Source organism: Coccomyxa subellipsoidea, assembly GCF_000258705.1.
Source record: "Coccomyxa subellipsoidea C-169, whole genome shotgun sequence".
In the NCBI taxonomy this organism is placed as follows: domain Eukaryota; kingdom Viridiplantae; phylum Chlorophyta; class Trebouxiophyceae; family Coccomyxaceae; genus Coccomyxa; species Coccomyxa subellipsoidea.
In genome coordinates, this window is record NW_005178042.1 from 369,868 (window position 1) to 394,426 (window position 24,559).

General features: G+C 53.5%; 1 protein-coding gene and 1 non-coding gene across 2 annotated transcripts; one reads left to right on the plus strand and one right to left on the minus strand.

The window, feature by feature from the left end:
* Positions 1 to 1,431: 1,431 nt before the first annotated feature.
* On the plus strand, positions 1,432 to 22,800 carry COCSUDRAFT_64071 (hypothetical protein; the record flags this gene model as incomplete). Its single annotated transcript, XM_005651593.1, has 37 exons — positions 1,432 to 1,551; positions 3,646 to 3,723; positions 4,003 to 4,110; positions 4,405 to 4,536; positions 4,691 to 4,801; positions 5,060 to 5,215; positions 5,530 to 5,641; positions 5,961 to 6,130; positions 6,558 to 6,738; positions 7,031 to 7,461; positions 7,745 to 7,864; positions 8,299 to 8,493; positions 8,922 to 9,071; positions 9,381 to 9,507; positions 10,230 to 10,409; positions 10,865 to 11,017; positions 11,375 to 11,496; positions 11,855 to 11,945; positions 12,263 to 12,389; positions 12,848 to 13,085; positions 13,413 to 13,556; positions 13,984 to 14,108; positions 14,354 to 14,482; positions 14,878 to 15,007; positions 15,357 to 15,675; positions 16,011 to 16,292; positions 16,689 to 16,777; positions 17,093 to 17,242; positions 17,832 to 18,090; positions 18,477 to 18,592; positions 18,927 to 19,034; positions 19,377 to 19,580; positions 19,974 to 20,380; positions 20,617 to 20,801; positions 21,027 to 21,437; positions 21,852 to 22,033; positions 22,714 to 22,800. 37 exons carry the CDS (start codon positions 1,432 to 1,434, stop codon positions 22,798 to 22,800), a joined length of 6,429 nt encoding a protein of 2,142 aa, XP_005651650.1.
* On the minus strand, positions 1,844 to 1,923 carry COCSUDRAFT_t12. The gene has a single exon. It is a non-coding gene; the product is annotated as a tRNA-Leu (tRNA).
* Positions 22,801 to 24,559: the final 1,759 nt, after the last annotated feature.

Sequence of the window (24,559 nt, forward strand, 5' to 3'; positions counted from 1 at the left end):
GGGGCAGAACTCTCTAGAAAGCATTTGCGTGAGCATTTGGCAGAGGTATTTTATGTCTCACAGGACGGCTTCTCTTCGAGAAAGGTGTTCATCTTTGGGATGTTTGTGTGATCCAAAAGCTGGACACGGGCAGCCCAGCGTACCGCCCAATTGGGCAGCAGCTTCTCTCAACTTCCTCTGCAGCAGACCCCACCGTGGCAAATCAGAGCAGAGGATATTCCAAAACATTTGCGTCCCTACTGACACTTTCTAACAGCAGAAACTCCAGTAGCAAGACACGCTGTACTGGCTACGCGTGTGTCCCCTTTGCCTACCTGGCCAGCGCGCATGGACACATGTGTCCATGATGCATCGTCTCACATTACTAATAGTACTCAATACAAATTGTCCGTGCAAGTAATAGCACATCGCCTTGCTTACTGACTACAACCCCTCTGTACAGAGCTGCATGAGCAACCCCGCATGAAATTGCAACGCCACCTCGGGCAGTCATTCTTGAATTCCAAGGTCCTAATCTGCGCTGTTTGGGCACTGGTTGCTGTTGGCAACCATCATCCCAGCTGTGCTCTTTTGGGCAGCTTCTTGAGGTCGCAGTGGCATAACATAGTAGCATCTGATACAGCTCATACCTGCAGGGATTTGTCGTGTTCTCCTCTACACTCAAGCAGTGCAAAGCAGCAACTTGGCAGCTCCAGGGCGCATTCAATTCGAAATCCTTTGCTTCTTTCATGTTGCGGGATTGCAGTGTTCTCTACAAGACTCCACTCCCGGACAGTGAAGCTGACCACCAACACAATATCAGAAGATGTCACTTGTGCAATTACACTGCGCAGAGCGTCGGTGCCACTGACTCGTTGATGCACTGCATCTGTCTGTAACACATTCCTTTATCTCATTTTCATTAGTCGCTATACCGTATCTTATCACATGACACATGTAGCTTTTATAGAAAACAGGTATTCATGCACGTCATGGCACAGGCATGATCCTCTCGACACCTACATTTCAGTCAGCTGTGTCACCTTGTCACTGCCTGTGGTGCATACTTAGCACAGAAGCTTCCATGCAGCTCCCATGAATCTGCAGCGTTGCGTAAGCTCGCGCATGCGGCTCCTGCTAGTGCCAGCTGCAGCAGGAGCCGCATGCGCCGCCAGGCGGCGCCAGCTGCAGCACCATCATGGTATGTTCATGTTCTACCCTGGAGGCAATTGTTACTTTGCTGCAGTGCACTGTCGCTTGTGCCCACTCACCCAAAGCACTTTCTGGCAGCTCTGGGAACAATACTTGACCTTCTGGCAACCCAAGCATGCCAGCAGCTTGTCATCTTCCTCCTGGCACAGGTGGAACCTAGAAGCACCCCACTGACTTGCTGATGTCTGACTTTGGCAGCCTGCTCCTTGGCAGCCTGCTCCAAATCAATTGAAATGTGAAATGGAGATCAAGCACAACAGCCCACTGCTTGTGCAGTGCAATATTATTATTATTATTATTATTATTACACGCTTTTCCTGCCGAAGGCAATTGCAAGGTGCGTCTGCAGACAAGCTGCATGTAAAGGCTGCCAAATTCCTACCCCTTGTTGGACTCGCCAGATCCAAGCAAGACCCAATCAACCGTGGGCACGGTGCTCAGTATTTGTACCGCCGCCCGCCAGCTGGGGCCAAGCCAGCAGTGCAATATACTAATATCATAATGTTTAGTTCGAATGTTGGTGGGCGGTGATCAGACAAAAGGAAGGAATTATTTGCTTTCTATTGCCCTTGTGGTCAAATTCTAAGTCCATGTACATGGGAGGAAGTGAGATCAAGAAAAAAGAGCCAAAAAAAATAAAAAAAAGTGTCAGTGACAACTGTGGGATTCGAACCCACGCCCTTTCGGACCAGCGCCTGAAGCTGGCGCCTTAGACCGCTCGGCCAAATTGTCCTGATGGGGCTTTCCGATAATCGCTCACCGGTTGATGCAAAGTGTCCATTTTGCACACTTATATACACAACAAGCACTGAACTATGCTCACCTTTGGAAAATGATTCTCTCCTCGCTCATGCGATCAGTTGAAATTGTACCCCATTTTGCTTCAATCGTAGGTCTCATCAAGCTTCTCCACTGGCGAGCTATCCTTATCTGGATCCAGCAAGTTGCGAAGGCTCCGCCGCTGTCCAAAAGGGTCCTCCTGTTGGGGGGGGACCTGTTGACATCATTCAGCTCAGCAGACCATCCAAACTAGCCAGAGAATTCGGCATCACCGTACTTAGAAGAAATGGTTTTGACAAATTCATATAGCTCAGCCTTGCCGATGCGGTGCGTTTGTATATTACCAAGGTGAGCTCCAGCTCAAAGTGATGGCCATGGAAAGCTTGGTCATCGGAATCCTGGATCAGATCGCCCTTGAAGGCCCACAAGGTGCGAAATAGTTTGCAAAGGATTCACAAGTAGCTGTGATCAGGTCTGTCCATGGAAAGTGTTCACAGGCGATTTTGCTGTACTGTGCAGCTCAGAAATTCAGTGAATAACGTGTAGAACGAGCTTGCAAGATTATCAGGATTCTGAAGGGCTCGTTATTCACACAGGATGCTTGGTTGCTCAATTATGGCCACTCCTGGAGAGCAATGGGGTGATTCAGGAGCTAAGCGATCCCCTCAAGCAGTTGGTGTGGGGCTGCCTGTTGCAGAGACTCAACGACATTCGAGTTTGTCGAAGCAGCAAATCTCTCTCTCGGAATGAAAGGTGGGTCAACGGCAGTCCGATTCTGAACAATACCAGAACACACTCCGTGACATTCCGTAGTGCACTCCAAGGGAACCTCCCTGCAAAATTCTCACTCAAACTTTGGCATGTGTTGCAGATCGGAAGGCAGGAGCAGGAATAGGAGACAAAGGCAGAGCGAGGAGTCTGGTGTTGTGTCACTGGTGTGCACCTCTCCTTTCGTCTGCTGTGGCATGTACACTTCTGCTCTCCACACATGATTTTAGCCCTGGACCCTTCCGGGGAGCACTTAAGTCATCTGCATGTTGCTGCTGGGTCCTTTCGGCCCAATATTGCCTTGTGTTTTGGCTTGAGTGGCATGTTTGTAACAAGCTTGGCACCATGCTACGCGCAAGATGCTGCTGCTTGTGGAATACATCTGACATTGACATTCTGGGCCTACACTGCAGCCCAATGAAGAAGCGAATGGGATGCTACGTGACTTTCATGCTGCGGAGGAGCAGGGTCTTCGTGTTGTGGTGAGTGGTGATTGCAATAGTTGGCTGGACATAAACGACGGTTGGCATCGAGTATTCTTTGTAGTGCTTCAGATGTTTTCCGGCGCAGCTGTTTCCTGGCAGCTGTTTTCTGGTCTGTTGAATTTGCATGCAAAAAATTATGTACTGCCCCAAAGCTCATTTCCACCAGACTCAGTGGCTGGATAAGAGACCACTGTGCAAGACATCCAAGGTTCAAGCCTTAAAATCCTCAACTTTTTTGGGTTGCAACCTTTTTTCCTTTTTTTGTCAACCCAGATGGACCCACGACAAGGCAAATGCTTTGCACAGGAAAATTTTTAGCAAGATGTTGCTGAAGCTACTGACGGTCTAGGCCTGTGAAGTGTCACAGACCATTTAGACAGTATCTCTGTGCGGTGAATTTTGGCACTGCTGGTCTGTGCAGGCCTCTGATGCTGTGCGAGATGCGGTGCTCGGCCTGCACGACGCCTCTCTCAGCAGCTATGCAATCAGCGAAACCCAGGTGAGCACCTCTGTCACACAGTGCTAGCCGTCAGATGCTTACTGCGCTAAATTAAGCCCTTCAAGCAACAGTTGCTCGCAAATGTGACCTTGGTAGTCTCCAGAAGGAATTTCCGATGGGCAAAACTGCTGCCTCTCCAGCGCATGCATGAGGATCATGGTATGAACCAGCAGTACAGTATTTTCAGGGCAGGAGGGTTTCAAATGCACAGAGACTTTGCTGCATTAAGTCATGCCCCGAAGGCATTGAAAGCTCAAAATGTGTGTATCTGCCGTGCAGAGAAAAGCGCTGGAGGCAATTGCGCGCGCGCGGCAGACGGGCGTGCTGCGCTCGGAGCTGGCCAAGCGGATGGGCATGGAGCCCAAGAACTTTGCCTATGTCACCCGGGTGAGGCACTTCTTCCTGGCTCAAAGCGTCTCGGTGCAGGCTTGAGGATGTGATTGGCATGTCAGAGGACATGGCTTAGAGGCTCCGATCTTACCGATATAGAGCTCAGGATGCAGGATGTCCCTCTCTGCCTGTCCCTGCTCAACTTGCCTTGTGGGTGGCTTAACAACCCACCTTCAATAATCAAGCGGGTCGGTCTGCTATGTGACTGCACATCACGCGGCTGTGGTGTACAGTTGGCTGCTTCCCTGGCTGATGCAATTGGAAGCTTTGTTGAAGGCAAGTTTTGCACAGGCGCTGGAGGCGCGGAATTTGATCACACAGCAGAACATCAGCGTGAAGGCGGCTGACACAGTCAATCGTATCAACACCAACATCCTGCACCTGCCCCGCTTCAAACTCAACGTTGTCCCAGGCATGATAAAGGTGCGCCACATCCTGCCCAGTGCAGCTTTAAGCAAACCCCCGCAGTGACTAGCTAGAGGTACTTCCTGTCTTAGACATGGTGATGGGTTGCCATGTTATTTATCAAAGATGTATGTATGGGGGAAAGTGTGCTTGAACATTCTGGGCTGTGCAGGAAGTGGACACTGGGGATTTTGTGGTGGAAGACGAGGAGGCAGAGATGGCGCGCATCTGCAGCTGCCTCGCGGGTGCTTCAGGCGGCGTCATGCTCGAGTCTGAGGTCAAGGTGCGCGCACTGATGCAACTTACCGTGCTTGATTCCTGCCTGGTCTCGCGCCAAGTCACATCACCTTGAGCGCGCTCTCACATACCAAATGCCTTGGCCCATATCCTTTGTGGCAGGGGCTGTGTGCAATGCGTCCAAGCTTACATGAGGCAGGTCTGAAAGATTCTTACAGAAGTATGAGCTGGGGTGTTACGAAACTGATGGCTGTATTTCGAGGCAGGGGTGTCTTTGCGTGAGGGGGCTTGCATGTGGCTGCAGAGGGTGCTGGGCTTCCAGCACACTCAGGGGCACAGGCAGTGGCGGCGGTTCAAGAAGAAGCTGGTGGACTCCGGCAGGCTGAAGGAGTCTGTGGGCATCCAGAATGGCGCCTATGCCAGCGTCCTCAAGCTGGAGCAGCCCCTCTCAGCTGCCCCGGTACTGTCATGTCACCAAGATAGAGATAGCAAATACATCCTGGGTCACCCTGTATTGCCTGCTTATGTCATATTGCATGAGCCGTTTGGCAGCTACTTTACTGTATAACTCTATAGCATCCTGCTTCGCTCACTTAATGGTGTCTGCTGTGCATCGTGTCACGGATGAATGTTGCAGCAGGTGCTGAGTATAATATTCATCCCTCGGCTGCATAGTCGTGTCATGTCATGGATTGAAGTCAACCACCTGTGAAGTGACAAAAGTGTGAGTCAGAGCTAAATATTGAAGACATGAACCATGAAATTTGCATGCAGGGCCTGCAAACAGCCCCAGGAGATGGGGACGAACTGGAGCCAGGAGAAGAACTTGAGACAGTGGCGGAGTTGGGCTTTGACAACCAGATCCTCAACCTTGTTCTGGAAGCAGGTGCTCTCCCACCCCCACAAGACCTAGGAACACACTGCACAGGCTAGACAATCTCTATGACCTTTGGCCCAGCAAGCATTCAATGAACCCAGGCAATTCTGGCAGCACACACGCAGTTCTGGGGTTGCTTGACGGAACAGGTGCAATCTGAAAGTCTAGGAAAGTGCATGTGAAGACAGTTAACTGGATGACATCATCAAGCTGGATGCGTGTCCGCCTTTCCTATCAGCTTTCAAGCTTACCCTGTCAGGCTGGCACCTTCACGGTCCAGTGGATCATGTCTCTGATTTGTTCTAATGGGGAGGATGACATTGTGCAGGGAGTGAGGGGGTTGCCAAGCACAAGCTGGCCACGCGGTTGGGCATGACCAACAAGAAAGCCCACAAGCTGATGGTCGCCCTGAGCAAGCGCGTGAGAATCCGGGAGAGCGACGAGCAGCAGGGCCGCGCCCAGATGAAGGCAGGGCATCCCCACCCCTTCTTTGGGAATGTCTGCCACCACTATTTGCTGAGCTGTAGCAGAAGCTCCTTATGGCAATGCTGCCTATTGCTGCTTTTAATTTGGGCAGATGCAGCAGCATTAAGGGCGTCAGTATGGCGCAAACGATGTCAGTATTTAGCTGAGCGCTCTTTGGCTCTGTAACTACCTCGATCTTGTATCGTGCGTGAAAGTCTTTTGGCAGTGCGTTTCACGCCTATTTTATAGATGATGCGGTGCTTTCACTTGGTAGTATGGAATGGCAAGGAGGGTGTCACACAGTACCAGGAAGGTGTATCAGAGCAGGGAGCCCATACAGTGGCAGAGAACCACATCTGCAAAGGAGGCGTGGTACCAATCAATTCTCTGCAGGCTTGTTTATGAGTGTAGTTCACAATCTGGAGAAGGACAGATTTTGAGGGATATGAGGCCGCTGCAGGTGTGGAGGGCACCAGAGGAGCTGCTGCAGTATCATCAGCTGACACATGCACCCGCAGTGCCATCTGGCGGCTGGCAAGCGGCAGTGGCGGCCGCTGCAGCCGCCCGCCCTGATACTGGGGCTGACCACCCTATAGAAGCAGCTCTGCCCCTGGCAACAGCCCCACATCCCTCTGTCCCAGGTGTGCTTCATAGGACTGCAACAGCTTACTGCTCCATCTGCAACCATTTGCTGATCTGCAAGGGCATCCAGAATATACAGGAAGATCGACGGTACTCATTACAGCTGCAGGAAATTACCTCGATTCTACTTGTACTTGCACGACGTGAAAAATCGCCTGTGTACTTCCTGTACGCAGGCTTTATTGCATTTCCCAATGTCGTCCATGTGCGTAGCTTTCGTTGTCCTTGGACTTGGTTTTAGTGTGTCCGTGGATGCTAGTCATCCTCATTGATGTTTGACTGCGTCTGCAGGGATGCTTAGGTCGGTGCCTGTCGGACAAGCCGCCGCGCCTGTCGAATTGGCAGGCTCCTCCGCGCCGGATGCCCCTGCCCCCTACAGATTCCCAGAGCTGCCAGATCAGGCGGATGCACTGGCGCCGTTCGAATTTCCCCAGCCGCCTGATCAGTCGGCCGCGCCGGCCCCCTTCGAATTCCCAGCCGCGCCAGATCAGGCGCAGGCGCCCAGCGCCAGATCAGGCAACGACGGCGCGGGCCCCTCGTCCATGCCCCCCTTCCTGGGCGAGGGGACCGACGCACATGGCAACGAGGAGATTGCGAGCGGACCAACCATGTCCACTACTGCCCATGCGTCCAGCAATGGCATGCCTGAGATCGAGCAGGAAGGCATGCCTTCCATTGGGCAGGAAGGGGTGCCGCCGCTGGTTCAGAGCGGTACCATCCAGGTGCACCCCCACAGATTCCTTTCCTTTGCATCATTACAAATGCAGAACAAAATGAGAAACAGGGGTAAATTTCTCCTGTGCAGCGTCGCATTTGTTCCAGATTCACGATCCTTCCATAGTGCATGCATGCGGTCAGGCAGTATATCTTGTACAGAAACACGTCATGCGACATTGTTTGGCTCCTGCGGAGCAAGCCGTTGGTCCCAACAACGACGCTTGTGCGTCCTCAGCTGCGCCTGTGTGCACTTTTGGAAGCCCACTGTAACGCTGTGTGCTTGCGCAGATCCTGGGAGCGACGGGTGAGGCCAAGGGAGATGAACAGAAGGTGACCACGCTCTCGCTGCAGCGGCAGCAGCGGCTGGCGGACCGCGTGACCAGCATCAGGTTCATGATGGTCTCCGACGTGCCCGCATTCTTCCAGGCATGCCCTCCCACCTCCTCTCTGGAATGTTACTTGTGAAAAGACTTGAGATTTTGTTACAATCCAGTGCCATTACCGTTCGCTCCGTCCTTATTGTGCATGTGCTGTGGTGCCTCAAGCACTCCAAGCTTGCCATGCATGCGCGCTCGGGGCCGGCGCAAAAGCAAGAGAACAGTTTCGGGTCTGCTGATCATGTAGTATTGTTCAAACAAGTATTCTGGACAAGCAGTATTAGGTCCTTCCTGATCTTCCTTTCTCAGGCACTCTTATCCTTCGTCTTCTTGTTTGTCTTCTGGTTCCACCTTGTCAACCTTCTTACCTTGGCCATCTACCCTTTCACCAAACGCATTTACCATTCCATTGTGTCTGTTTGAGATACGTCCTGACTCAAGGGGTGGCATTGCATGCACGTACAGGAGACGGAGGTGGGCATGCGCTCGGGGCACTGCGATCAGCGAACGCGCAATCGCATCATCGACCGCTGCCTAGCGGCCGGCCAAGTCATGCGGCTGCTCGTGCAGCTTCCCGGCAAGCGCACCAAGCACAAGGGGTTCAATGTGGAAGTGCTCACGCGCGTCGGTACCCCACTGGACTTCACCTTCCTCAACGAGGTACCATCCACTATTTCCTCCGCATTGCATCAAAGGCGAAATGCTCCACATGCTTGCAGAACATCTGCTTCAGGTCAGGGCAGGGACTGCCCAAAGTACATGTGCTGAGCGCATATGTTCAGCTCAAACCAGCGTGGCATGACATCTCATGCCGTGGGCAAGCACAAGGCATTTCTCCCATCTCTGCCATCGCATCGAAACTTGTCAATACTTGTACTTGTCAGTACAAAAGCAGCTGGCACCAGGCGCTGGGAATTAGCTCTTACGGCCCTGGCAAACCTTCTCAAACAACAGCAGTTCAAATCGTTTTGTGAACAGCAAATGATGCAAACGTGGTGCAGATGAGGCTCCGGCGAAGCCAAATACCTCATGGATAATTATTGTTACAGCGAATTCAATGTACTTCAGCACTGCTCACCGCGGTGCAGGTGAGGGAGTGCGCGCATCTGCGCCGGGCAGAGCGGTTCCGTAGAGGCCAGGTCTCGCACCGCGGCGCGCAGCTACGGGCCGAGGGGGTGGACCTCCCGGTGGTGGACCTGGAGGATGGGATCTCCCGGGGGGCCCCCGCCGCCACCCAGGTATGGAGTCCCACCAAGGCTACTGGCACTTGTCATTCCAATTTAGCATTTTTGGGGTTTGCCAGAAGTTTATGCTCGCATGTCTGCCGGACAGGTTTCTCCGGCACTGCCGGTACGTTTTCTGCTGCTCCTGCTTTACTGCACGCGCTTAGCTTGTGCTTACAGCTGGCACAGGCTAAGGAATGCCACGATTTGCGCTTCAATTATCTGCGAAGTTCTGGATGGCCGTCGTGCCAGGTTATCACTTGTCTGTAGAGCTGCTGAAGGGTTCAAGTTCAGAGTCTGAGGAGTGTGGGTACTGCGTGGCAGGGGGTGCGGGCCGCGGCTAATTTGGCGCGCTACAACGAGGAGATGGAGTTGCTGACTGAGAACGGCTTCCTTCGCTCGCGCATGGTCCGCGTGCGCCTGCTGCACTACTTCATCTGCCGCCTCATGGGTGCGTTCTGCTGATCTCTGCGACCGCTGTTCTGCTAGTATCTTGCAGGGTGTACAAAGAGGTCTCCTGATTCAGGTTGCCCCGATTGGACTGTATCTGCGTACATGATTGTAGATGATTGATGGAAGGGCAGAGCAGCACATGCGAATGCACTCTTGGGAGCTTGGGCTTGGCTTTCAGACGCTTGTGTGCATGCCGCTGTGTTCTGGCCTGTTTGCGGACCTGGTGAACGTTATTTGGCAGACATGCCGGTGGTTACTTTGGGAGTAGTAAGCCGTGACGTCATCAGGTCCTGGTGACAGCCAGTCATGCAGTGGCATGCTGAAGACGCTTGGAAGTGATCCTTACGATCCTCAGCAGGAAATGCATTTGTGTGTGGGCTAGCATGCACTGTGCAGTACAGCTAAGCCAAGCAGTAGACTTCCATTGCCATTTTTGGCTTATCAACCCTCTGGTCGAATTTGCCTTAGCGATCACTTGGCAACCGGAATATCTCTAACATGTACCCCTGGAACCGGGGTCGACAATGATGATGTAGCGACGGCGTTGCAGCAACATTCATCCGATATCAGTCGAAATGAAGCAGAAACCTAGTCCGGGTCACGTAAATTACTTTGCAACATAGATTACGGAGATTCCACTGAGTCGATTGGCCACGCGGCCGTTGCGGGCGGCGCTTGTCCTTCTCACTGTCCTGCTGAGAATATTGCATCTGGTGGCAGGCTTGGGGGGAAATGTGCGGAGCGATGCAGACCTGATAAGGGGCAATGGGCTGCCCAACTCGGCCCTGCAGGCTGCAGGCGGGGACAAGGAGGCCGATCTGAACTTGGCGCTCCAGAGTCAGCTCATTCAGATCAAGGAGCTGGCAAACCTGCGCGCCGGGCAGAATCCTGCCTCCACCAGTGCGTGCCAAAATCCCCGTTATTATGTACCCCAGCTGGAGCAGAATTCAGACATACTCATCTGATGTTGTGTTGCGTTGGGCAATACCTGAACCTGGACATCAGGAGTGGAGCCCAAAAGTGGAGCCCATAATGCATGTCTGCTGGTTGCACTATGCAGCACCAACATGACATGTCAGTTTGCCTCTTATCCTTCTGCATGCCTGCACATGCATGCCTGCACAGCTGGCACAGGTCAATCTGGAATCACCTCGTTCCTGATATATAACCCCGCACATGATCTGGCAAGATGCCAGGCAAGGCACGGAGTCACACTGACAGGGCTTTGCCAGGCGCCATGTGTGTGGTATTTACAGCATAGATTGTGCAAGATACATGGCATTTACGGCATCGTTTCATTTATGGCATCGTTTTTGCCGGGTGTGGTTTACAGCTTGGTGGCGTGCACTGTGCAGGCAGTCCTCAGGAGGCGGCTGAACGCGAGGGGCGCCGACTCTCACTGAAGGGGCTGTGGGACGCAATGCCTGTGGATTTGTTCTTCCAGGTGGTCGGGTGCAGCATGGACAGGGCCGAGGCAGAGAAGCTGTCTGGGGAGGACAAACGCATGGGTGGGTGCTCCTTCTGTTTTAGCTGCAGAGGACCTCAGCTGCGCTCAGATTCAAATGCAGGCCTACCTCCTGTCGGATTTCTTTGATTTGCGTTCTGTTTGCACGGGACTTGTTGCAGCACCATTCACTCGTGTCTGACAATAGGAGGAGAGTCTGAGAGGGCCGACAGGAAGCTGGACTCTGCTTCGCAGCAGTTCTGCCATGCTAGCACCCACCTGTGTATGCATCTTAGCAGCTTGTTCTGCATCTTTCTGTGCAGCTGCTTGCTGCAGCGGCGTGGATTTGTGCCTGCGAGAGGTTTCTCAGTCAGACGACTTCATAGCCACAATGATGTCAACAATTCCAAATAACGTGCAGGTGAGCTGGAGGCTGGTTTCATAGAGAGTGTTTCGACCGCGGCAGCCTGCAGTCGGCTGCGTGAGTCATTGGACACAATGCGGCGCATGGGCCTGCTGGAAAAGGAGTCACGGCCTGATCAGGTGCTTACTGATGTTTCTTCGAATATGCTCATCACACCCTCTTCCTGCCAGAATAGGCACGGTGCGTCTACAGACAAGCTACACGCAAGGGCTGCCGCATGTCCTGCTCTTCAATGGACTCGCCAAACTCAAAGGAAGCCCAGTCAATCTTGGGCCCAGTGCACAGTGTTTATACCACAGCCTGCAGCAGGGCGTGGGTCATGTGCCGAGCGATTGTGACGAATGACGACTTCTCTCCATAGTACCAATAGCGTGCATCATGCAACAAAGCTGCTGATGGTTGGAAAGCTGATGGGACCAATGTCTGGCCCAGTGGCGGATGGCACAGATCTGATGTTTTTCTCTTTTTCTGTGTCAGGCGGCGCAGGGGAGTGCCACTGGCTCCGACGGCGTTGTCTACCTCGCACAGGCGTCCATCCAGCTCGAGCTGCCCATCAGCATCTCTCATGGTAGGAGTTGTAAAGAGACTTCCAGAGGTGTTGTATGTTTTGCAAGGGTCATGCCGCTGGAAAGGGATGTCCATAGCAGATGTACGGTGATATTCACGCATCAAGGGTTCATGGACCTGTTTTGAGTGCAATGCACAAGCGCATAGTACACTCTAGGACACTTGCATGCTGGGTACAGTATCGGCCGATTGACGCCGTGCCAGATTCACCGAAAGGGCCTTTGCGATACAAAGAGCCTGGTTGCGCATGCTGACCAGAGAATTTATGCTTTGTGTTTTGAGCTTATCTGGATCAGCTGGATTGTGTGATTGTTGCAGCCAGGGGAGAGGATTCCTCCGGCATAGTTCAGCCCGGCGGCCTGAGGGTGATGCATCACTACGACCTGGCACAGAAGGCCAAGCTGGACGAATACTGGGCCCGGCTGGAGTATGCCTGCCTTAGCAAGTAAGATTGTCTCCCACCTCCGTCTTACTTACCCACTATGCTGTCAGGGGAGCCAAAGTTATGCAGTCTGCATCCTGGAAATTGATACTGGGACTCCCAGTAGTCCTGATCTTTGCATGCAATCACTTTTTGGGTCTCTGCGTGCTCCCTGCGAGGTTGCAACGTCGATGCTGTCTCAGGATGCTGCGAAGTCAGTTACCCCTCACATGCGCGGCTAGGTTGAAGTCGGAATTGTGGCCTGCCTGCCAATCGGTGCAGAATGTCACCAACGTCACAGTCAAACTCTGCCCCCTCTGCATATCAATTTTTTTCTTTGACCGCTGCGAAAGTCCAGGAAGTTGTAGTCAGCATCGGGTTTGCTTCAAACTGCAGATGTGGCCTGCCCGCTGGCTGCTGCAAATGTCTAATACTGCAGTATCATGCAAGTATGAATACCCGTTGTGACCTCTGCCGTGCAGACCGGTGGCGATGCGGTACTGCTGGCCGGCCAAGCGTGCGCCGGAGGTGGTGTCGCCGCAGGGGTGGCAGATGATGTGGCTCATGAGCGCCGCGCAGGCCCGGCAGCTGCGCGCACGGATCGCGGCTGAGATGGACTCCGGCCTGGATTGGGTGGCCTGCCACCGCATCGCAACCGATCTCAAGCTCTCCTACACCCAGGCACGGCCCAGTGCTGAAACATCCCACATCTGGCAGATCGTTGGCATGACAGAACTCCTATTGGTACTGAGAACTCCCGGCCATGGCGTGCCCACTGGTGTGGGGCGACAAACGCCCTTAAACCTGCGTTCCTTGAGTTGATGGAGGTGCAGTATTCATGTTGTCTATGCTTGAATGAGCCCAAATATGGTATAGCGGATTCCATGTCCACTGGACAGAGTGCGTGAGACCGGCACGGCGCTGTAATAGATGTGCAATTGGTACCTATTAGGCCCGGCTGCCAGCATGGTTGGAATGGAAATCATTAATAATCTGGTTTGCTGTGTGTTTGTGTAGATTGGGTGACAAAGTTGCTGTGCAGCGCAGGTGATGAAAATCGCGACCCAGTTCAGGAGCAAGGAGCGACTGGAACGCCTCAAGGCTGGCGCCCAGCCCCTGCCCAAGCTGCCCAAGCTGACCAGGACTGCAGCCGGCAGGCTCTCTCTTCGCCCCAAGCCTGCAGTGCCACAGGTAACCTTCGTACCCATAACAATGATGTTTTTTCCAAGTCCACACTCTCATACCTGTTGCAAGGATAAATATTTAATATTTGAGAAATTCCCCCTTTAGCCCTCTCAAATACAAGCATGCACAGCACATGGGTTACCCCACTGCAAATCATTTCAGTCCTCCAATTTGCTGCCGAGTCACTGTACGTCTCTATGCTCCTTGTGCTCCTCGTCTGCAGGGCCTGAGCTCTCTCCGACATCTTGAGGCTCAGTAATGTTACCAGGTTCAAAACCCTTTTCTCAAAGAAGAATCCACCTGCTCAAGAATACACCTCCTCACTGAAAAATATGTCTGCTTAAGAAGGTTATCTCCTCAAAGACTAATAGACATGCTTGGGAACACATTCTGAAGAAGTGTGTGTCTGCTCAAGGATTCCATTGATGTTCAGGTACCAAAGTCGCCGATCCTCCCGGGAGGGCGCAGGCGGCCTACAGAGGAGGAGATGCGCGTGAAACGGGCGGCGCAGTCGCGGCGGCTGCGGGAGCGCCATGCCAAAGAGACCGAGCTCAGGCTGTGAGTTGCCCTGAGCCCCGTTTTGTCTCAGAGTGTGCGCTTTGTGGATTGTCAGGAAGCTTATTTTCCTCGGAGTTTCTCTCGTCTCCGCAGTTCTTGCCTGTTAATTACCTTACCTAGTGGGCAGCGACATGTATAAGTCCTGCTGTGCACGAGTGGCTCTTCTACCAGGGCCCTACTGTATTGCGTGGTGGAGGCACGTGCGGAATCACAGCGCCCTGATGATTGGCTGTGTACACCTGCAGGCAGCAGCAGGCTGCAAGGACGCTGGCAGAGGGATTCCCAGACGAGGAGCCGGCTGCGCTGCGAAGGAAGTTGCGCAAAATGACCACGACCCACGAGGAGGACTGCGTGCTTGTACGCGGCTGGGTCAGGTGCGCATGCTTCCAATCGGGGGGTGCTAAGTTTGTATTTATAGGGTTGAGGGGTATGTGTTGGGGCTGCGTGTATGCGTCATATTGAAAGGCATATTTGCACAAACATAAGAACCGGAAAGAAAATGGATCAGAGTTGCTCCTCTACTCAAGAGACTCAGGGATGTAAGGAAGTGGCTGGAATGATTTTCCCGCAACCATCTGCTGTCCAAGCAGAAGAGTCCTGGGATCATTGCTCCTTTCCTGGATGTGCTTCAGGGAATCACCGCCTGTTCACGGGGCAAGAACAGGGCCCACGACCTGCCTTGACATGCAAGCAGAGATTGTCCTGCAATTGTGTCTTCCTGACAATACAAGGACCAGATGTTGTTGATTAGACGCATCGCGCATGGCAGGTGGCATGCTGTTCATGGAGTGGCCCCAGGCAAGCAGTGCTTTCGCAACAGCCGGCGCCTGCTGCCAGACTACCACATGCTGGAGACACAGGCCTCGCGCCGCATCGCCCGCCTCATGAAATCCTCCAAGGTCTCCTTCTCTTCCTGTACCAAAGCGCAGCGTTTAGATAAGCATTGTGTGAACATGGTTGTGGGATTCTGCTGACTGCCAGTGTGAGGTAGCAGTGCTGGACTCCGGCAGGATCTGTATTGCAGTACAGGATAAGTCGCCCGCTGTATGAACTGCTTGTTTTGTTGTGCTACCTGCGAACATGGGTGTTCATCATGCAGGGGCTGTCATATGAGCCCCTGTTGCATCTCCGTTGATGAGTCCCAGCTCACGGGTGACAGTCCAACATACGCAGTGCTTGATGCTTAGATCTGACTTAGGAAGCTCAGTCCTTTATGCATGGCACTAACACATGTTGTGCACTGCGTAGACCAAGAACTCGATGGAGCGTCTGCTGGCACTGGCCGGCCAGGTGCATGCGCGTGAGTCAGCGCGCACAGCCGCTTCACAGCCTGCAGCAACTTCAGCTCCTGCTGCTGAGGCAAACGGAGATGCTGGTGCAGAAACTGGCACCTCTAGTGAGCCCCTTGCAGATGCTTCTGGAGAGACTGAAGCTCCTGCTGCATTGGGACGCACTGAGGCCCCTGCTGCAGATGCATCGGCACACACTGAAGCTCCTGCTGCCAGCAAAGGCCCAGCAGATGAGGCACCCACCAGTCGGCCAGCCGCCCGCAAGGGCGTCTTAAAAGGTGCAGGTTTCACAACTTGGCAGAACAAATTTTCATGGTCTTTTGGGTGGTTGTCAGATGCACACTTTCTACTGCAATATCTAAGTCATCTTGCTCCAGTGACTGCTCATGTGCACACAAGCGAGATCCCGCTTGCAATAATTGGAATGGTCTTCGTAAAAACAGCACTTAGACCTCCAGTCGGATTAGGTAGGGCTACAAGAGTTCCAACGCCCACAATTTGCAACAGTCCCTCATAGAAGATGGAAGGGGTCCTCAATTCTCGAAGGGGGCCTGAAATCCCCATAAATATGCTCAAGAAGGGGTGGTGTTCAGCTATGTGTGCATGGGTGCAGGCACCAAACGCAAGCCGCGGCTTTCTCTGGACACACAAACCATCCTGCAGCAAGGCGCTGCCGTGGGAGAGATCGTGCGCCAACTGGCCGACGGAAAAACCGCGCCGGCCGCCGTCGGCCCCGGGGGAGTTAACGCGTCGCACCCGCCGCCGCGCAAGAGGCGTCGGAGGGTAGCTGCGCAGAAGCCGGTGCAGCCGCCTGTTGCGAAGACTGGGGCAGAGAATAATGAGAGGGCAGCGAGGGATGCGACTGCAGCTGCAGCTGTAGCTGCCGAAGCCCACGGTGCGTATGATGTTACATGGTAAATTGTAATTGAGGCTAGGGTGTGTTGGATGATGGATGGAAGTGTGTGGCGAACTGAAGGCTAGGGTGCGTTGGATGATGCATGGAAAAGGGAAGTGGACTAAAGGCCAGCATGCGTGCGATGATGCATGGAAGTTTATATTGGTATGTCTGTGTATGCGGCACCAGCAGAACCAATTTTGGCTGTGCACCACAAGCATGCCATTTTTAGGCATGAAGAGAGACGGGGCAGATTGCCATTGGTGAAATGGCAATGTATGCACTTCAAGCTCCACATCACTTTTTTGGGTGGGGGTGCTAGCTGTATCCAAACTTCTGGTGCGTACCTTGAGCTTTGCAGGTGCACATGATTGTGTTCAACTGTTGCACCTGCAGGGAAGCGGGGAGGAGCGATCATTGAGGCAAACTACAAGAAGCGCATGGCTGCCATCGGCCAGGCAATGCAGGACGGGCCACTGTTCAAGGTGAGCCCTGCATGCGTGCACAAAAGGACTTCAGCGATCAATATCCCACCCAATTCTAGATTCTTGGTCTCAGTCTTACAGGCTGCGGCCGTCTCCGAGTAGTCATCAAGTCCCTGTGCCAAGATGTTGCACTGCACGGCGGCTTGCTCCATCAAAGATGCCGGTATGGTGTATTCAGTCAGTGTTAGATGTAACTATAGATACAAAGCCCCCAATCAGGCTCTTGGCAGATGTTATCGACGCATTCTTGTGCTTGCACGTGTGCACTGGCAGATTTCAGTACTTCTGCATGTGAAGCATGCACCCCTCTCACAGGTGGTGACCCCAGAGGACGCTGCAGCGCTGAAGGAAGCCGAAGAGCTGGTGGAGGACGTGCTCGCAGCCGCCCTGACCGACAAGAAGGTCATTGTTCTTCGGTCTCCCAAGCCACCCCGCCGCGTGCGTCCGACGGCGTTCCCCGATGGGGTGCGTGGCCCCCTGCAATTCCCCCCGTCTGGACTGTGAACAATTGCAGGGCATGCCTAAACACAACAGTGTCAGGGATGGCACCAACAAGTCTTTAGCAACCCCTGAAGAAGTCTTTTCTCCCCAGGGACCGATATTTTCCAGACAGCCTGACCCTCACCATCATTCCTCGGAGGGGTTCCCAGGATGTCTGTGTATGTGACAAGTGGTGGGGCAATGGTTGTTTCTTTGCAATTTCCTGGCTCCCGCTGTGATCATGCACCGATCAGATGTTTGCAATGAATCTGATCGGCAGGGACAAATGTAGGCACCAATCTTGCACACCGAGAGGCAGCCAGGGATCACATATTTTCAGTTTGCTCGCTCGCACTATTACGCAGGCACCGATCTACTTGACGAGGTGCAGCCAGTGATCAGATCTCCGCAATCTTGCTGGGGCTGTGGCACAAGCGCCGATCTTGCTCAAGGAGAGGCGGCCAGTGATCAAACCCTTTCACCTTGGTCTTTTCAGGATCCTAACCTGCGTTATGCCGGCAGGCACCAATCTGATTTGGTCCTTTCAGGTTCCTAACTTGCCTTATGACAGCAGGCGCCGATCTTGCCCAAGGAGAGGCGGCCAGCCAAGAAGCGCAAGGCGCCGGCCGACGCAACTGAGGCGGCGGCTGCGGCCCGGGCGAAGCGGCAGCGCGGGCGCGCGGCGGCTGCCGCGGCGCGGCGCCCGTCCGGGGGCGATGCGAGGCCGGAGGTGCAGGTCTCCTCGGCGTTCCTGAAGGGCCGCACACTGGTGCAGCAGTGGCGCAGCGCTGTCGGCCGCTCGGCCCTCAACAAACACCTCGCCATGCCCGCTGGTGCGTGACTCATCTCCACACTTGGCTACTGTCCCTTCACAATGTGCTGCATTGGCTCCTTTAAAGTCTGCTCAGTCCTGTGCATTAATTTCGTTGGCAAATCCCGGACATGCATGCCCCTGACTTATCTCCACTGTTGTCCACTGCTCTTCCACAGTGACAGTGCTGGTTGCCTACCGTGCTTTAGCCTCTACCGAGCCCTGTGCAAAAGGCCTGTCGGCAAATCTCAGACATCTCAGAGAGGTGCACGGATATTAAGAACAACGCTCAACACCTAGTGCATGGCAAGGTGGGCAATCTGCAAGCCGCCACGGTGTGACTTGGAGTTGCGGTTGCAATGGGATACATGTTTGAGATTCTGACTGAAGGTTATGTGTTTGTTGCAGGCAGCAAGCCGCCGTCGACGTCTGTTGCGGTGGCCATGGAGCTGATAAAGTCGCTGCTGCTGGTGGCGGAGGCATCGCCCCAGGAGACGCCCACCCCGGACGCAGCAACCGCCCTCGTGCGCCGCTTCAGCCAGGCAAGCCGCCCATTTCAATCGCATCTCACAGTGCCATTTCTTTGGCAGGCACCTAAGCTAGTGTCTCCTGTGCTTTGCTCCTCTATGGAGTGTTGCAGCGCAGTACAGGAGCAAGTGCGTGCATCAGGACTTGAAGCCACTGTTACCGTCACTATGCTGTACTCTTTGCAAGGAAAGGTTGCTGTGGATGCCAGAGCGGCTGGAATTTAGATAGCCTTGATGCATATCGTTGTGGCAGGTGCCCGTTGCCTGGATTGTGACCCTTCATGGATTATAGCAGGGCAGTCCGGTTGAAAGGAGTGTGCATGGGTTGCAGGTGGAGATCACAGAGGCGTTTGGGTATCTGCGCAAGGCCGGGCATGTGAACCACGGGGCCAGCAACCGCCCCTTCCACCTCTCCGACGCCTTCAAGGACAGCATGCAGGTGCTGCCACTCCCATGCACACTCATCACAAGCTCCTCCTGCAAACCCAACCACCATGGCGCTGTGCTGTTCGTACCATGCCTCCATTGCAGGGCTGGCCTTCGTGCAAAGGCGGAATGACCTTGATACACACAATTCAAATTTCTTTTCTGCTGAAGCGCCCCACTGTTGGTACTGCTAACTGGTAGTGCAAGATACGTCACTACTATGGGTCGCTGAATAAAGCGCAAGATGAGCCTGTCTCATCAGCTTTGGATTGTGCAAGTGTCGCAACATCTAGCAGTCTATTGCGGGTACAGATAACATGTGTTGATGCTAATCTTCATTGCCGCTGCTCTACAGGTGGCGGATCTCCACCCAGAGATCTTTGTGGAGGCGGCTGCAGCGCGAGAACGCATGCGCGCCGCGCGGCTGCTGCAAGAGCCGCCCGCAGCTGCCGCCGTGCTCGAGTATGCAGCCGAGGAGGAGGTTCCCAGTGGCATGGTCGCTGAGGCGCTGTCTCACCTGGCTGTCGGCGAGCTTGACATACAGACGCATGATGTCACGGTGAGCCAGCTGCTACCTAGCCTTAGTGCTGTGCTTTCTATAGTGTTGCTGTCCTTGCAGTGATCCATGCTTGCTAGGTGACCTTTCGGGAACTTGTAATTCTTCACATTTACCAATTTAAGGTGAGGAACAGCACAGTCCAGCATTGTGCACTTTCCGCCCCAAAGTGGCGGCTGTGACAGTTGCTGGCACAGATCCGGGGAATGGGCTGGTTTCAATAGATGGTTGTGACAGTTTTAATACACTTGATGCATTACTCATGAGTAGGATCTGCTCAAAGTGTTACCTGCAGCTTGTCTGCAGGCGCACCTCGCCTTTTGGCAGAACGAGCATATGATAACGATAAAATATGACATAATATTATGTAATCAAAGTGCTGCATGTTATTGGCAGGTGGAGCCAGCAGAGGCAGGAGAGGAAGAGGACCCAATGATCGGTCCCCTCTCCTGGCGCATCCCTCTGCGCATCAGCCGCGGCCCACCCCCACAAACCACCCCACACCCACCCTCTCACCCAAAGCCACCTGTCAGCCTATCAACACAGCGGCAAAGCCAGCCATCTCCCCTGCAGCAGGCACTGCAGGATGCTGCTTCAAGTCAGCAGCGGTCATCCCGTGTAGCTGGGGAGGGTGTCAGCAGTGCAGCAGCAAGAAAGGGGCAGCAGGAGAGGCTCTTCTGGCCGGAAGCTGTGGGCACGAACTGGATAGTCAGATCTGCAGCGGAGACTGCCTGCGTGGAAGAGTGGACGGCGAAACATGGCAGTGCTGCGGATGACAAGGCCCTGCTCAAGGACGCCCTAACGTGAGCAGCCTCACCTTGCTTTCCATGCTTTGTGATTAGCTCAGAACGCACGCCTGTTCTCTGCTTGTCTCACATCTTCTACTCTGGGGGACAAGGAATTGGTGAACTTGCACAGACACCTTCCTTCAAGCTCTGTCAACTATGCAGCAGATAGTGTTGCTCACAGGTTCTGCAGCGTAGTGGGCAGCTTGGCAAAGATAGATACAGTAATGACATTTCTTATACATGATGTGAAGGTTGATCCGGGAGGCGGGTCCGGACGGCCTCACAATGGAGCAGCTGTCCAGCTCAGCGTCCATCAGCGCTGACAAGGCGCAGGAGCTGGTGGAAGCTGCGCTGCGCTATGGGCTGGTGCAGATGGTGGGCGCCTACCAGGCCTGGGCCTACGTGGCATCAGAGCACTGCCAGCGCTTCCGGCCAGGTGGGGACACAGCAGAGGAGGGAACCTTACATGGACAGGAATGAGTACGTCATTATACATGATCCCTGACTCTTCAGCGCCATATGCCTTGCGTCCACAACAAGTCACCAATATTTGTGCTCTGGTTGACAGATACCATGACTTTTTACATGCTGTGCGCACTGCGTTGCCTTTTACATGGTCCCCATGTGTCGTGCTCACTGTTCTGCTGTGCTGATCCGACAGATGTGGCGAGCTCAGGGCAGCCATCAGAGAAAGGCACCAGAGATCTGCCTGCTGCCACTCCTGCCAACCCGGCCGCCCAGCAGGGCAGCAGCAATGGCACAGTCAGCGCTGCAGCACCCCCCGAGTCCACTCATGCAGGGGTAGCAGCTGGAGAGAAAGGGGCAGCAGGGGCTCAAAGTGAGGACCAGCAGGGGGCAGCAATGAAAGAAGGGGCCGCAGGGGGCCGTAAAGATCAGCAGCAAGGGGAATTAAAAGATGGGGGTCAAAGTGAAGCGCACCAAGGGCAAGAAGTGAGTGGAGAGGGTGAGGGAACGCTGCTGCAGCCCTGGAGCGACCACCGCGGCCGCCTGAACGAGCCATTCCTGCGCAGCATCACACAGCGCGCCGTCTCCATTGTCATACGCCACCCTGGTGAGCGCACACCAGAATCTCCCAATACTGCCCGGTAATTCTTAAATGTCTTTGCAGCTCGCTCGAGCGTCTTGCATGGACATGTCCTTGCAGCTCTGCTGGGCTCTCTGGAAATGTTGCAAAGGAATGAGATCATGCTCATGGTGAAGACGTGGTGAGCGACAGCACATTCGTGAGGGTACCATGTTTGGATCATTTCAGAAGCAGCATGGCGGTGCGGCATTTGCAAGCATAAAACTCTTGCATTGCATATTGATGGGGAGCGTTCAAGCCCAATGTCAAGGTGCACTTCTAGGGAGGAGCATTCCAGAATACAGTAATGGCAAATAGCTCTTCGAGTAAAAACATCAAGCAACAGCATAAAAATGCATGTTGAGGGGGAGATTCTTATGACATAATTTAAATATATTGCAGGCATCCCAGAAGAGCTGCTGGTGGAGGAGCTGGCGGTGCTGTCGCCGCACAGCGCGCGGCGGCTGCTCCAGAAGCTGCTGGAAGCCGGCCTCGTCACTGTCAGGTCGGCCGAGGCGGCACCTGCCCCAGAGCCGCCCGCCATCTTCCGGCGGGCGCGCCAGCAGCTGCCGCCTGAATCCAAGGTATTTGCTGCTTGCCTGCCTGCTGAAACAATGGCAGTTTGGCACTCCGTTAGTGCAGGACAGTCTAAGACCAGGGGGCTCTTGGTTGTCTGTGTGGAGCAACCAGCACAATACAGATCGTTTTCGTGGTCCTTTCCGTCTCTTTTAGAACTATGGCCATTTGTAGACTCTGCACATTTTTTGTCAGCAGTGGTTCAAGGATGCATAGCGACAACAACAGGAGCCATAATCCCCAGAATATGATAGGCTGAAGAGGCAATCGTGACTTGCGCTGATGTCCATTTTCTCCGTCATGCTTTCCAACGTAGGAGATCTCTCCAGCGCGTCCATATATTCAAATTCACGCACATGTTACTCCACAGCATACTGAAGGACGCGCTGGAGAGATCCCCTGTGTTGGAAAGCATGAAGGAGAAAATGGACAATAGCGTGAGTCGCGATTGCCTCTTCAGCCTATCATTGCTGACATGCCTTGATGCTCAGACAGCATACCCCTCCTGGTAGTTCAGAAGGAAGTGCGAGCAAGCTTCAGATACTTCACCTTTGCCACGATACACCCATTTAGGTGTACTGCTAGTTCTCTCTGTGAATGTGCCCATATGCTCTGAGGATTGGGCATTGACGTTGTCCTAGCGGTGTTGAGGAGGCTCCAGACTAAGAAAAGTATCTTTGCTGCGCAGGTGGTCAAACACTACTTCCCAAATCTGTCCTGCTGCTTTGGGCAGACGACGGAAGTTTCTCTCCAGGCGTTTGTGAGCGGCGCATGATTATCTTTTGGATCGCTGAAATGAAACAGACTGAACAATGGAATATGTGAAGTGCCTTGCATGCCTCTGAGCTGCAAGATCAGGAACTTGAGAAGTGAATCGAGGAGTCGAATTACAAGAATTGCTGGAGCCCCCAGTTCGAATCTCAAGCAACACCCCGGTGGTCGCATAGTGTCCTTGAAGGTCCGCTTGATCTTCAGAGGGAATACAATGGGAGTTTATCAATATCATGATCAGTACTTTACGCATGCAACCTGATCAACCATTTGCATGAGAACACATACACAAGGTCGAATTCAACAGCTGTGCTGTAAAACTTATGGGCGGTAAGTCATGCAGGCATCAGTAGTAGACGTTGTTTCTTGCATTGACAGCCACTTAGAACTTGGATACTCCGGAGACTTGTAAAATTGTTCGTCTCAGGGTCTCTATTGCTTCAGCCTGCATGCTTTGGTGTCAGGCCAGCATCGGCGAGGCACTCACTGCAGCATCCACAAGTGCATGCATTCATGTTGCCTCGCACGCGTGACATCTGGCCATATGTGATCAGAGTCAAACGAGAGCGATTTAAGATTCTCACAGCCATGCGTCGGGCCTTCACAACCTTGCGCAAGTCTGACATAAAGGCGACAGTTGCAACCCGCCCATAAAACTCCTCAGAGCTTTGATACCATCCAAGAAGGCACCCATATTTCCAAAAGTCAGGCATAGCTCGTCGTGTCTGATGAGCTCTAGTACTCAAGCTTAAGAGTGACAGGTACGTGCAAGAACACCTCGTCTGCCTGAATCCACAGCTCTCTGAGATGCATGGGTGCACCGCCTAGTACCAGTGGTGCGTCCAGGGAGCCAATTGTTTCAAAAGATAGTTCCAGAGAGGTCAGATCCCCGCTTGGGTTAGAAAATGAGGCAGCGGAATCTGCAGGTCATTGCTTGTCCATGCCGCTGAGTGCAGAGCGTCAATTGCCCCCGACCAATCCTTTTCAAAAATGCCCTCATGGTCTACTTGCAAATGGACGTAGTAATCTGGCGCAACAAGGAGCTTCCTGCAATAGTTATCACACTTGCACTAGATACCACACAAACAAACCCGCCGCAGTTGCCGCGACTGCCGCAGGTCAAGCAAGTCAACACCGGGCTCATCCTCATCTTCACCGATGACATAAGGGTTGTTGCTTCTTCTTCGAGCGCCATCAGGCGTGTAGCAACCCTGGCCCAAAAAGAGCGTCTGCAGCTTTGTCAGGGCGAGCAAGTCTGCCGTGTGTGTGTCTGTGATGCGGCTGGCACCCATGAACATCAGGTGTTGGAGCTGCATCAGCGGCGGAAAGTCTGCCCATCTACCACCCCAGATCTGCAAAGATCGCAACCCCTCCATATCTGTGAGCACCAAGCCCGGCGGCAACACGCACTTCTCTTCTAATGGTCAAACTCAGGTCTTGAACCTGTGTCGGCTTGCTGTTGCTGTATTGGACCAAGATTGCCAGTACTTGGGCACGTCTGAGATTGATCTCGCCAAAGTTCATTACTTGCAATCTGTTCCACCTCCTGGAGAGCCAATTGATCCCTGCGGCAGCGCCCAAGGTGGTCAGCAAATCCATGAGGCGTGTAATCATCATGCACTTACCGCTTGCTGGCTCGAAATGAGCACATCGGCCGCTTTTGGGCTTTCAATCTAGTAAGCTCTGGAACAGTCACACCTGCAGGGGACTCTCATCGGATGTGATGCTTTTTGTCTGGATAAGAAACATTGCCCTGCAAGTAC